Source organism: Artemia sp. Qi Xiang Cuo, chromosome 10, assembly GCF_049724085.1.
Source record: "Artemia sp. Qi Xiang Cuo chromosome 10, ASM4972408v1, whole genome shotgun sequence".
Lineage (NCBI taxonomy): Eukaryota > Metazoa > Arthropoda > Branchiopoda > Anostraca > Artemiidae > Artemia > Artemia sp. Qi Xiang Cuo.
The window spans coordinates 37,557,098-37,571,916 of NC_142803.1; the positions used below are offsets into that span (position 1 = coordinate 37,557,098).

Consider the following 14,819-nt stretch of genomic DNA (forward strand, 5'->3'; position numbering starts at 1 on the left):
TAAAATTTTCGTCTTTAAAGGTATTTTTTAGACTAATTTTCGACTCGGTCAAAAAGTTCGGGGGGGGGGTCAAACCGGGTAACTCCCCCCTGGATACGGCCTTGAGTGCTACGTGACACTATCACGTGACAGTGCTGTATTTTGAACGATGCCTAAGGAACTGGGCGGATTCATATTCATGTCAAAGAGTCTTCTTTACTAAAACCTTTCAAGAGAGAAAAACCTACTTACTAGCTCCAGCGAGCGAAATCAATTTCGGAGATTACACCCAAAATTATAATTTTTGTTCTGCGGCACACTTCATCCTAGTGCTGTCAGTCTAGGTTTGTATAAAGTGAATATCACGAACGTTATCTGTTGAATAAATCCCAAATCATTTAAATTTAACGGTACTGTTGCACTTAATGGTACACACAAAATAAGTCAAGTTTGGTTAATGCTAATAAAAAGAAATAAAATAGGATGAATATATAATAGTTTAGAAACAAATTTGGGCTATATACTTGCATATTAGGGGGGTGGGGGTAAAGCATAGCATGTATTAAGTGCGTAACCTAATCTAACCTAACTGTAGGTACCTTTCACCCCCCCCCCCGCCCTAAACCCCCAAAAAACAACAGTTTAGATATTGTAAATTCAATGAGAAACCTCGCTTTGCGATCAATTTAGATAGCAATTATCCGCTTTACGGGTCTCCATGACTATATTCCTTGGACAGTCCATAGGACTGTGTACCAATTAGTGCAACAGTACCAATTTAACCATCCATTACGTAATGCTTCGAAGTGGCGAAAATAAAAGAGACATCAGTGTCGTACTACCATTCTTAGCACAATAGAGAGATTATACAGTCATCCTTAGTTATCGTTTTCTTTTGATTTTAAAAATTGAAATTGCAAATAACCCCTAATTCATAGGGGCGTTTCAGGGCCCCGTTTTAAGAATTTGAAAACTTCTTTTTCTGAATGTGGTGAATCCGTAAATTATTTATCATTTCTGAATAAGTAATAATTGATCATTTTCTTTTCACAGGAAATTCTCTTGTATGTTATTTTTTTTGGTTACTAGGGTCGTAGTTTCTTTGACCATGTTGTAGCTGCTGCTACAACCCAACCTGCTGATAGACAAATTTAAAAGGTTTGTCAAGGCTCCTTTCTTCCTTTTCATTCTCAAAGATTAAATTTTAGTGAAATTACTTTGTTCTTACGGGTATTAAAGCAACTAAAAAGGTCTTAAATTATCATAAAGCATTATAAAAGATTAACTAATAACCATCTCGAAACTTCTACAACAAAATGAATCCCTATAAATCGCGACATTGTTTTTACGGATATTTTATGAAATATAAGTTGTTACGGAAACCATACAAGGGTTTAAGCTGATATTGGAAAAAAGTTCAATTGAAAATAACTCTTTTTGTCCGGTTAATTTGTTATCAATTTCAGGCTTAATTTACGTCTTCGTTTAACGTTTTTTTTGTCAAAAATATTGAACTGATTTTCAGCTTCCCGAAGGGTATACGGTCAGGGTTGTATCCAGGAATTTGTTCGAGGGGGGGGGGTTATAAAAAAAATAATTGCATTGTATTGCGCTGTTTTCATGCATTACATTTGTTTTTGCTAATTCTGTGGATTTGGGCAAAACTTTCGAGGGGGGAGGGGTGGTTCATACCTTCATACGGTCATGTTTACGGTATAAAACTCATATTTTCTTATCAAATTTCAACCATAAAAAGGACTAGAAATTTTTTTGAAAAAGAATAAGCTAGACAGTACACAATAGTTGTCTACGAAGATCACTAGTAACATCACTACGGGTAAAATAAAATAACATTTTTGTATTTTTTTTTTACTACGAGTGGCAACTTTGGCTCAAATGAAGCTTAAATGAAAACGGGACCATGCTAAAGCCCTGTTTCTATCAGTTTAATTTCTGTAAGTAATTAACAGTTACTAATGGTTCTTCAGGTCTTAATAAACTCAGTTTGATTTTGAAAGCTAAAACAAAGGGAAAACTTTTTCTCATGTTGGAAAAGTCATTCAAGTAAGAAAAGCAGAACAATGAATATGGTAGTAAAGTTTGAAATTTATTAGTTTGTCTTTTTTATTTGAACATGAAGTTTGAACCACAAAGCCTGATAATAGGTGGATGCAATTCAAAACCCTTATGGGGAATTAGGAGACTTTTCCAGGGGGTCTGAAGCATAAAAAACTGTTGTTTTTTTTTTCAGAGCTGAAGCATCCATTTCATGAATTTTATTTACCACATATGGTCCTTGAGTGGTTTGGTCTTACAGGGGCAATTCTCTCTCTCCATGCCGCATTTAACTTATCTCTTATTAATCTTCGCCCAAGAGTTTCCAATTTTTAGCTTGTTATTCAGAGCTACTTTACGGCTTATTTAATTAACATTATAATGTTTTATAAGAGAATTATTTATTGACAAAACACATAAAAACTAAATAATTATTGTTACATCCCCTAAAAAGCAGAGCTTGTCCATGGGGGAGGTAGAGAAAACAGTATCCTTAAAACAAAAAGGACACATGGCCAACGACACAACTAATACTGTCACACTAAACAGTAAATATAAAAAAAATCATTACTTTTCCTCCGGGAACATCATGTCAGCATAACCCCCACAATAAATGAATAAACCAATCAAAACTCATATTCTACAAAAAGCCGTTCCTTAATATTCTTTTCTAAATACATGCGGGTCTCCAATAATCTTAATATCACTAGTTAAACTATTCAATTTCCCAATGCCTCAAAAAAAAAAAAAATGAACGGGACTAAATGCCTCTAAAATATAAGTCGACACTAATCCTAGTATCGTGAGAATGAACAGTAGACCTAATGCACAATACATCATTAAAACAACGAGGCTGAATATCCTGCTGCAATCCAAAAATAAACCACAATACGTAAAATTCACGAAGGCCTGCAGCCGGCAAAATTTTCAAAGTTCGATATATTTCCCGAACAGACTGACGTGGAGAAATACCTGCTAAAATCCTTTAGTTCATTATGTTGTAGAACTCTTATTGGTTTTAGGATAAATGGAAAAGTAGAGATCCAATGAATGAGTCAAAAGTAGGGAGGATCTACATTGTCATCTTGTAAAGTTATTTTGTTTCTAGTATCATATTATGATGAACATTAACCTAAATGTTTTTCTTAACTTGTAGGCACCTGAAGTGATAATGTCTTTGCATTATGATGCCAAGGCAGATTTATGGAGCCTCGGAACGATAGTTTTTCAATGTTTAACTGGCAAAGCCCCATTTCAAGCGAATACACCGCAACAACTCAAGCAGTTCTATGAAAGGAACGCCAACTTAGCACCAAAGTAAGTAACCATAATAGGTTGTATCGGGTGTTTCAGAAAAAAGACGGATTTTATACAAATTTAACTTTTTATACAGGTAGGCCTACACTTCAGTCAAGTAACTATGAAATGAATTAATTGCTTTAATGATTTTGGCTCTTACTGACAAACCTCTAAATTGTAAAACTGGTGCCGAGATCTGCCGCGTTGTATTGCCTATATTTTCAATCTCTACAACACGAATATCATATTCAAACCTATTTGGTTGATTTGGTAAACTATTTAACTTTTATTATCAAATTTATACTGAATATTATGACACCGGGATGTCCAAAAATAAAAGTATGTTACAACTTTTGTGAAGTCATTGCAAAAGAAAATAAAAGTTAGAGTATCATCCCATTTTGGTTCCAGACAGCTGAGAAATTTTAAGCGTCAATACCTGCACACAGAGGTAGGGGGTGGCGGTGGGTTGGGAGTCTTGCTGAAAAATAGTACCCTAAAATGTTTTCTTGACCAGTGTACACTATGTTAACATTCTTCCACGGCTACATAAAGTGTGCTTATGTAGGTCAGTTGGTTTTGTTTTTATAGCTACCAACGTTCAATGAGGTTAATTTCCAAGGGGATTAAAGTCATTTAAGAAGGATCCAACAATAGAAAAGGTGTTTTGTATCCATTATATCATCAAGATAAGCATGTTTCAATGAGTGTGAACACCCTCTGCCCCCTCAGAATAAGCAACTAATTCAAATGCCGATTTGTCTCCTTCTCATGTCTTCATCAGACAAGCAGCTCGTAACTTTTTCTCTTTTTTTTAGGGGTATGAACGTCATCTATTGGGCTGCATCTGTGTCAAATAATGATAATAATTATTTATTTTTACCCTCCTTCACTACACGACAATAATGCATTAGAGGAGTAAAAGGAAATATATAACTAAATGAAAACGAATAGGCCTATACGATAAATTGTCGACTACATGATAAAATAATATTCATGACGAAAAATATAGAATCCAAAGCATGATCTATTACAAAGGCCTATCTGTCTCATTTACTGTGAATTGTTGATGGTTAAGCGGGAAGTCTGAAAGTTTCTTACTCAGTCTTCAAACGAGCCGATAGTTCTTCTATCCTCTCAGAAATGTCAAAAACATGTAATTTTTCAGCTAGTATATGAGCTACGGAACCGAAGAGGGATACCAATGACAAATTTTGCATACCGGTAAAATTAAATCCTAATATGTTTCTGTTCTATTTTAGAGAAGTGTTTCCATAAGAGAGATATGAAAAACACGTGTGTTGCAAAGGTAGATTTTTAAAGCCTGTCCAGTGTCAGTGGCGGAACCAGGAGAGGGGAGAGGGGGGCGCCCCCCTAACCTAGTCTGAAGTAGTGTAATTTACTTAATTAACGCAAGTTTGCGTTAATTAAACTTGCTCCTAACGCAAGTTTATCGGATCAACCTGTTTTGCCCTCCCCCCTCAAAAAAAAAAATAATGGATCCGCCACTGTCCAGTGTTTACTTTTCTAATTGCCCTGTAGCTTTCGCTAGAACACCATATGTTTTGCGAAGTTTTTGTTTTTTGTAGTGCAGTAATAGAAAGAGTATGCATCGGTCTTACCGATTTAAAAAAGGTAGCAGACAAGTATTGCAGTGAATCAGATCTAGGAACAGTAACCAGACCTACTTTAAGGGAGTCTGAGTTTGAATTTTTCTGTTGGGTTTGTTATAATTCATTCTTCTCAGTCTCCTGCGGTTCAACTGCGACGCCAATATCAGATAAGCTAGCCTGAAGGGCCTCAACAGCATTTCCAATTGACGAACGATCTTCAGCCAGGAGAAATCTCCTCGATCTTCAGTCAACGGTGACTAATGTCAACGGGGCTATTAATAATATAAGGTGGGATATTGCTCTTCACCATTCTAAGTATATTGTTTGAAAATTAAAGGGCTTAATACAGACCATTGTTTTATTCCAAGTTTCACAGGAACGGGGATTATAATAATATAGCGAGAACGAATTTGGAATATTGAATTATGGCACCATTTCCAACGGCACGCGAAAATGAAACAATTAATTCCGCTATTTGACAAAGCTACGATGACTTGTGAATGTAAAATGGAGTCGAAGGCTTTAGAGAAATCGACCGAGCAAACATGCAGACTCTTCTTCATCATCTTATGACATTCTGTTATTGATAAAAACACAGAATTTGTGTTTCAGACATCTAACCGCTCCCTAAAACCAAACCGAAGATCTACAACGTCACACTTTTCCCCAAGAATGGATAATTTATTTTTCAGGTAACTTCCTAACCACAGAGCATATTATTAGTGGTCTTTATGGGTTGCAAAGGGCTGGGTCCCTATTCTTTTAGGCACACGTGTAACTAGCCCTTCGCGTAGCAGTTACTGTTGGGACATAATTATCTGGAATAACAGAGCTTAATATTCGACTAGCATGTGTAATAAGACAAATATTACCTTTCTTGTGAGAGTTTGATATCTGTCAGGTTTTTTGATAAGGAAAACCACTCGTGACTGGAAAACACCGTTTCGCGGAATCACAAAGTTATCGCAAATGATCCTTTTTATTTTGGACTTAGACTCAGCTATGACTTTTTTAGTTTTCCTTACTTTTCAAGGATTCCGTCTGGGACCTCTCAAGAACTTTCAAATTTGCTTAATGGCCTCCTGAGGAGAAATGCGAAGGATAGAATTGAATTTGATGAGTTTTTCAACCATTCTTTTATTCGGAAAACGAAGTTAGCTGCCCCGAATTCCGCTGCCTCTCTTCCTAAACCACTTCCAGTTAAACTGGATCCTCCAGTAATACAAGCAACGCCATCAGTACCTACTTCTCTTCCGGCTCCTTCTTCTCCTAGTCCGAAAGGTAAGTTATTGGGAAATGCTTACCACGTCTAAAGCTTCAAAAGCTTATCGGATTTGTTTTTCTTAACCTTAATTTAGAAGAATAATTGCTTTTAGTAAACAGAGCATTTGTACTGCTTACTTGCGAATTTGATTATGTCCATAATAGAAGCAGCAGAGAAAAGTTAAAACCTACTATGGAATGTATCATGTCTTTTTTTTATGCTTTCTGATTCAGGATAGAGAATAAGATAATAAAACAAAACTTCAATGTCCAAATTGTCGTCATATTGGCGATAAAAACCTAAGTGCGAAAAATTCAAACTGGGCTATTCTTTCTTGCTAATCTATTCTGTTCTGTGAACAGGTCGTTTATTCAACCAAAAAAAGAGAGAAAAAAAATATTGAGACAACGTTATTTTAAAGGTGCTTCAGCAGTAATTTGTATTTTTCCATTGGCTAGAAAAAAAAAAATGCTATTTGACGATTTTTGTAACAGCTGTATTTTAGATTGTCACCGGATGCCTCTACGTTTTGATACCTCTACCTCTCCTCTACCTTTACTTCTACCTTTTTCACATTTCAGATTCAACTTAATAGCGTTGAATTACTGAAGAGCGATGTGCATTGCATATATTTTCCTGGATGGTTGTAGAAACTTGGGAGGAAGTCATTCGAACTGAAATTGAAAGGTGTTTTTTTAAGGGTTGAAAAGTACCGGAGCCACCCCCCCCCCCCCCTTGTTCTCCTTTTGGTCTTCTGGTGATCCCATAGTGACTTGTTTTGTTAGGCATCCTCATACTTTAACTAGTTCTGTGAATGAAAAAGCTGTTGTCGTGAATCGTTTTGGCCAGTTTTATTCTAAAATTTTTTCGTCAGGTCAGGAAAGTGCAAGACATGACAGGGGTAATTTTCTTGGTGTAGAATTTTTCGACTCTTGGGGGATAATCCCGAGTTCCAGTTTTGAAAAATGGACGAAAGACAAAGCGGTCAAAACAACGAAAACCTTAAAACAGGATTCGGCATGGATTAATAACATGAATCTGAGCCTTCTGCCTTTAATACTGTAATGATGCCTCTTTTGTATCATATGTACTTCACATCATCAATTTTTTGCTGGCGAGAGGGTTCTTTACATAAGATTTAAAGCAAATCAAAGCTTTTCTGCTAAATAAAGGGAATGCCTGGTCAGGTACACAAAATTAGAGACAAATCTTGATATTGCTATTATTTTCAAAGCACTGGAAAAAGTGACTCACCAACGTTCGTATGACCATCTCACGAAACATTGTCTGCTGAGTGAAACTCCATCTGGGTTTCATTTTTGGGATTTCTGTTCAACTAGTTAAAATAGTATTTATCTTGTTGCTTTTGTAAATAATTGTTTCGATAAAGATCAGATTCCCCTATCATTTATTAGTTATTTAAAGCAATTTTTGTCACGGTAGATTTTAGAACAACATTCTGCATATTAGGAGAAGTGTAAGTTTACAGCAGTTTGCAAGTTATTTTTCGGGAAATTTATTAAAGCATTGACTGAAAAGACCAGTTTTTTCTTTGTCGAATCGGGTGTCATGTGGGGTGCCAAAGGGGTCGGTCCATTGTCCAACTATCTACTTGATTTATATTTACTTGGGCTATCCACTTATTTAGATAGCATGAGGTATTATCATCCGGATTGTAACCTAACATCATTTGCCGATGACACTGTGGTTACTTTTTCTAAGTAGTTGGATAGACTTGTGTCGAAGGTAACTAGATTTTGAGAGGGTCTATGTTTCTACTAGCTTGAATTTATTTTTAGTAAGTATTGCCAGGGCTAATTCTTTATTTTACTCTTGCGTTGGCAAATACTAGGATAATAATGGTAAAATTATGTTCGAAAATGCTTATGCATGCTGCACAAACTCGGGAAATCCGTTCCATAGGTTTCTTTATTGTTTGCAATCTTTCGTGGAACTCCACAGTGATTTTGTTGTAACAAAGATTGCCTGAGTTGTTGGCGCAATTTGATGGCATTAGAATTCGTTGCCTCCGAGGTTTCTATTGATTTTACACCGAGCTTTGATTGACCGCATAATATGATGAGTTCATATCTGCGCAAATTTTGAACGTTTTTAAATTTTTAAGAAATAAGCAGTGTTTCTGATTTGAGAATATGTGAAGACGCTTCGGCTTGCTTCAATAAATTACCAGTGCTGAGTGTAGGACAGTTGTGAGGCTATCAGATAAGAGTTTTTGCTTATCATTGTCGGAATTATGCAAGTTAATATATATGTTCATTATAATATATATGGTTTTGTAATTACGAAACATGTTAAGCGGGTAATCGTCTAGTTCCGCTTAGACCCGGGCTGCTTTCCTCTCAGGTTTTCAGGACCTCTTGGGCAAAAAGTCTGATCGTGAGAATTTTTGGGAGATTGAATGCTTGGGGATGTTTAAACTTAAATTGAAGAGACTTTTGGATCTCTCACCCCCATAGGTGCATTTATCTTTGTTTGGAAACCCCTTATTTAGATAGTCTCGAATAACCTTAGTCTATGTAGTGTGTTTAAAAGTGGAATTTTATTATTTATTATTATTTACTTCTGTTTGTTATCCAAAGGTGTTGCTGTGGTGGGAAAACTGACTGAAAATATAGCAAAAGAAATGGAAAGCATTATCCTTTCCCCTGAAAAGCTTTCCACCCCTTCTCCGAAGGAAACACAGCCAATATCTCCAGATGAAATTGATGATTTTGTTTTAGTCCCATCGGCGTCTGCAACTCCGCCAACACCTGAACGGTCACCTGTTAGACCGCGTGCTTATACGTAAGTAATTTAAAGATCAGTGGTATAATCGTATCCGTAACTCCGTTCCCCATTCGAGGCTGTGCTCGATTGTGGTGGAAAAGGGTCATAAAAAAAGATTTGAAGGTGCTTAAAATTTCATAGGAAGAAGTAAAAAGTGAATCTCTTTTTGGAACAGGGCGGAAAAGGAGCTTAAACAGGCATGTTGGCATCAGGGTAAGTTCTAAGTGTATTGGGTCTTACATGAATTTTTATGAACGTTGGTAACCTCTCATTTTGAATAAATTGTATTGATTATGAAAAAGTATAAGATAGCTTAGTATGGAGTCGTGGTCAAAGCCATGGTTAATCAAGCAAAATGTGCACACCAATATTACACCTGTTTTGCCTGCATTGTCTTTTTAGTTGTGAGCCAAAGTTAAACAAAAGCAAAACAAAGCAGCATTTTCATTTTGTTTTTTTTCTAATCAATTCCTTTATCTTGTCGGGGAAAATTGACGTTGGTGTTGTTGTTTTTTTTTGCTAGTTTTCCACACTATTTGGGTTCAGTCGTAGATGGAGTTCTTAATGTCCCAAACCTAATAAAAATGTGTATGTTAGCGATTAAATATACAAAAAAACTACTAATATATCGCAATTTAAATATTTAAAGTACGCTAAATAACAATTTTCTTTTATATTAGTTTGATGCAGATATGTCTTTTAAAAACAATTATCACCCATCTGTAAAATTTTACTTCTATCTCTAGTATATTTATCAGAAATGTCTGAGAATATCAGTATATCTATCTAAATTACTAAAGAAATATTGCGTTTTAGTGGATTCTATTACTGAAAAAAACTTCTTTGTAGGAAGAGTTCAGATCGAGATCCAAGCTTAAGATATACATAGGATTTACCCAGGGTGCCATGAATGCTGGCTGAGATATGACCCTTCCCCCTCCCACCTCCTGGGAAACAAGAAGGCATTAGAAGATGTAAAAAAATAGGAAAAGGAAAAATACTCCCGTATGAATCTTACCAAAAGCAAAGCTCCTTGTGGTACTTGCCAGTAGAGGACTAAGTACCATTTTGCTGGGACGGATAGGAATTACCATGCTATTTGCACAGACGTATAGGAAAAACATTTCCAGAGCATGTACTTATGTATTTTCTTGCCCTATGATCCTTGGCATCTTTCCAAAGCATGTACTTATGGATTTGGGTGGATTATGTTCCTTCCTATGCTATTCTAAGGGTTTATGTTCCTTCCTATGCTATTCTTAGGGCTTATGTTCCTTCCTATGCTATTCCAGGAGCTTATGTTCCTTCCTATGTTATTCCAGGAGTTTATATTCCTTCCTATGCTATTCCAGGAGTTTATGTTCCTTCCTACGATATTTCAGGAGTTTATGTTCCTTCCTATGCTATTCCAGGATTTTATGTTCCTTCCTATGCTATTTCTGGAGCTTATGTTCCTTCCTATGCTATTCCAGGAGTTTATGTTCCTTCCTATGCTAGTCTATGAGATTATGTTCCGTCCTATGCTATTCCAGGAGTTTATACTCCTTCCCATGATATTCTAGAAGTTTATTCTCCTTCCTATACCATTCCATGAGTTTATTTTACTTTATAAGCTATTCCAGGAGCTTATGTTCCTTCCTATGCTATTCCAGGAGTTTATGTTCCTTCCTATGCTATTCCAGGAGTTCATGTTCCTTCCTTTGCTATTCCAGGAGTTTATGTTCCTTCCTATGCTATTCTAAGGGTTTATGTTCCCTCCCATGCTATTCTAAGGGTTTATGTTCCCTCCCATGCTTTTCTATAGCGCTATGTTCCTTCCTATGCTATTCTAAGGGTTTATGATCCCTCCCATGCTATTCTATAGCGCTATGTTCCTTCCAATGTTATTCTATGGGACCTCTACACATAATTCAAAACACGTTTTGAAACTACGTGCTATTTGCTTGCTTTTCCTTGGTACCTTTCCAAACGAGCGGGGATTCCCCACTGGTTCCTACATATTGCAAAAAAAAGCAGTATGAACGGGGTTCCCCACACAAGTTTGTTTCAACTCCAAGTTTTTCAACCAGACTGGTTTTTGAGGCAAAATCCGTTTTTAGGGGCCAATCAGAGACAGCGGAGGTTGCTCAATATACGGTTTACCCGACTGGTGATTGGTTACAAATAAAAGGAGTGATTTTTTATTCGTCCTTGAGATTTTGTATAAAATGGTCATACCTTACGATTAAATTTTCATAATGATTTAACATATCATAGATAATACATTAAATATTAATAACTTTGAAGCTATGGATACATCAATTTACAATGTGAGTAAAGTTTACTAAATTTCTTAATTTATTTCCAAATAAAATCATTTTACCACCCCACTAGTAAATTCAAATTAAGGGGCATAGCCCCCCCCCCAACAATACAAACTGCACAATATGAAGATTATACTCGATAGAAAACTTAAAATACGCTCTTTTTTTCACTATGTAAACCTACATCTTCTCCCCCCCAGCCCTCTGTTTACAAGTTTAATTCATTAGAAATACTTCTTTTCGTTCGAAAAATGTCAGTTTCCAATTAACAAAAATAGAGCGTGCTGTCTTTTTCCGGTCCAAAACCATCTGTGTTTATAATTCTGTTACCATGAGGGGCGATTTCAAGACAACATTGGCATGCGCCTTATCTGGATTAAGAAAACAAAGGATGGAAATGTGTAATTCTAAACGCTTTGAAGAAAGAGAGAGATTGTATTCTAGCCTAATTAGACGAGATATTCTATTTTCCAGTGTATTTGATGATTAAGAGGGTTTTTATAAAAATACAAGGCGAAGGAGGGGAGCAATGTATCAATTCTAACACCTTCGTTGTGAGGTGAAAAACAAACTATTTCGTCGCATGGAAAGTAAGGGGAGGGAGAGGGGATTCTTTGTGCAGACTAATTTTTTCTTCTGTAAAAAGGGGAATTGTTTTTCCATACTAAATTTTGTCTTCTTTTTAAGGAGGAAAATTCCTACAATTACTCTCCCCCTGAAAAGAGAGCAAAAGCTAATGGCATTTCTCCAATGCAACAAGTGGAGATAGCCGGCCCATCGGGAGCCACCCACATCCCTTCCAGACTGGTGCTGCCTGCCCAAGACCGACCCGTGCCAACCCCTATGCAGCCGAGTAGAAAGCTGAAAAAAGAATGGATGATTGCTCATAACGTCACTGCTGCACAAGATTGTGAGGTCACTCCCTATCAAGCATTGCCGGGTCCTTCATGACCAATGCAAGACGAGAATGATCTGGCCCCTACAGCCCTCAACATGCAAGCTGCAAATCTAAATGTGAGTTTTCAAATATTATTTCGCGCTAATGATTCTTTTTCCCAAGTCAATTTGAAGGACTGAGAATTGTACCGCTAGACATAATTCCAGATTCTAATTTGCATAATAAAGGCTTCGATCAGAGATGCGAGACTTAACAGTTTCAATTTTATCATTTGCTCCGGAAAATCTTAAAAATAACAGACTACACATTGAAAATATGCTATTTTTAAGAGATGTCATGATTTTCACTATTTTATTGTGTATGTGTGTGTGTAAGCGGTGTATGCGCTGTTTATTTTTCTGTCTACTCGATAATTCATTGAGATAGTATAATGAATATTGCAAATTCAATAACGACGGAATGATTTTCACTATTTTGTTGTGTGTTTGTGTGTGTGTGAGCGGTGCATGCGCTGCTTATTTTTCTGTCTACTTGATAATTCATTGAGATAGTATAATAAATGTTGCAAATTCAATAACAACTTAATGATTTTCACTATTTTGTTGTGTGTTTGTGTGTTACTGTGTGTGTGTGTGTGTGTGGGTTTTTTTGTGATGGGTTGAGGGTTAGGTTTGGAGTTTGTTTTGTATTGTTGTGGGCTGTGTGTGTGTCTTTGGGTTTGTTTTTTAGTTGTGGAGTTTGGGTGTGTGTTTGTGTGTTTGTGTGTGTGAGTGTGTGTGTTTGTGTGTGTATGTTGGTATATGTCTGTGTCTGTGTGTCTGTGTGTCTGTCTGTGTGTGTGTGTGTGTGTGTGTGTGTGTGTTTGCGGTGCATGCGCTGCTTATTTTTCTGTCTACTCGATAATTCATTGAGATAGTATAATGAATATTGCAAATTCAATAACAACGTAATGATTTTCACTATTTTGTTGTGTGTTTGTGTGTGACTGTGTGTGTGTGTGCGCGTGTGTATATGCGCGTGTTCTATTAAAAAAAATTGTAATTTATTATGCACTTGTTTTATAAATAATGCTATAAGCAAAAATTTGTAATTTATTGTGCATTTGTTTTATAAATAATACTATAAGCAAAAAATTTGTAATTTATTATGCATTTGTTTGATAAATACGAATCTAATTAAGAAAAAAAAACAATTGTTTGATAAATACAAATCCGACTAAGAAAAAAAATAAATAGTGTGCTATAATTGTGATAAAACTTTCCTCAAAAAAAAATTTGTTTGATAATTCCGACTAAGAAAAAAAGTGTGCTATAATTGTGATAAAACTTTCCTCAAAGAAAAAAAAACTCAAACCATTCATTTCAGTTTCAGGGGAAAGCTACGAAAACAACTGCCTTTCCTGGCACAGGACTATAAAATATCACGGGTAATTGTCCCCTCTCGCTAGATGATGTTAGTGAAGGTACGTCGTTTAGTTTCCCCCCGGATCTTCAATTTACAACGGAAGAAATGGACAGCCTTATGCAAATTGTTGGACCTAATGTTTCCGGGGATATTTTTGACGATGACTTTATAATTAGGGATTTGGGTCCTGTGCAAATAGGTGCAGGACATGAAAATAGCGCCGCCTCCCCGGAACTAAGTGAATTTCATTTGTTGGAGTCTGCTCTAGGTCACTTGCAAACACATAGGGTAGATTTTAATCCCCCCGCGGAAAACCTGGTTGACGGGGGTGTCATTTTAACAGACCCTCTAAATGTTCTTCATACCTACATCGACCGAATTCGAGCACTTATTTAGATTCTGATTCAGAATTGGGGGGAGGGGGGGTTCAGGGGGGATTAAGGCATCGGTAAATCAAAAAGTTTATTTACGAAAGGGGACATCTGGGGATATTTTTTATTTTCATTTTTCAACTGGTAACCAAACTTTTTACCCTGGTCTGAATGAATTTAAGGGTAACGTTTTCAACCTGGTTAATAAATTAACATTAACTTTGGCCATATTCAACAAGAGGGGAAGCGGGTTCACAATTTTATACATTGAAAGCATGGATCTGAATCTCAATAGATTAAAAAAAAAATTTTAAAGGGAGGGTGGGGTAACAAAATAAAATGCCACCCAGATTTGTCAGCTACAGGAGGGGTTCAAGGTTTCAAATTTGACACGGGGCTGCAATGCTTTAAATATGCATTTTTAGCAGCAGCCCATAAAACACTGAAAGAGGATTCAACAATGATTGATCAAAAAATCTCGACAGACTTGCACGTAACGGTGGTGAAAATTTCCCTAAAGTAAATTTTGATTATTTAGAGGGGAAGTATCCGGTGTCCTTAAAAGAAATAACCATATTTGAAAAAGCAAACGAAAATCTTGGGTTGGGGGTGGTTGTTCTCCAATATGACACGGAATTTGTACAGGGGGGAAAGAAACCGAATAAAAAAGGAGTTTTATATTCAGTTAGGACACCGTTGGTAGATAATGTTAAAAATGGGGTTTGGCTTATCTATGAGCCTCCCAAAGAGGTAAATTCCTATGGTCATTTTTCCCCGTTACGGCAATAAGTCGACTTTTATCTCAAGGTGTTCAGAAAGGGGTTCGTCACTATTGCCCCATGTACC

At 36.4% G+C, this 14,819-nt stretch overlaps 1 protein-coding gene across 1 annotated transcript in view; it reads left to right on the forward strand.

Annotated features, from left to right (window-relative positions):
* The window catches only part of Atg1 (serine/threonine-protein kinase unc-51-like protein Atg1), a 153,689-nt gene that overhangs the window by 80,150 nt on the left and 58,720 nt on the right, over nt 1-14,819 (forward strand). The window contains exons 7-9 of the mRNA XM_089095393.1: nt 3,191-3,351; nt 5,980-6,227; nt 8,811-9,015. Coding sequence (XP_088951519.1) covers nt 3,191-3,351; nt 5,980-6,227; nt 8,811-9,015 — 614 coding nt within the window. The remainder of the gene's footprint in view (nt 1-3,190; nt 3,352-5,979; nt 6,228-8,810; nt 9,016-14,819) is intronic.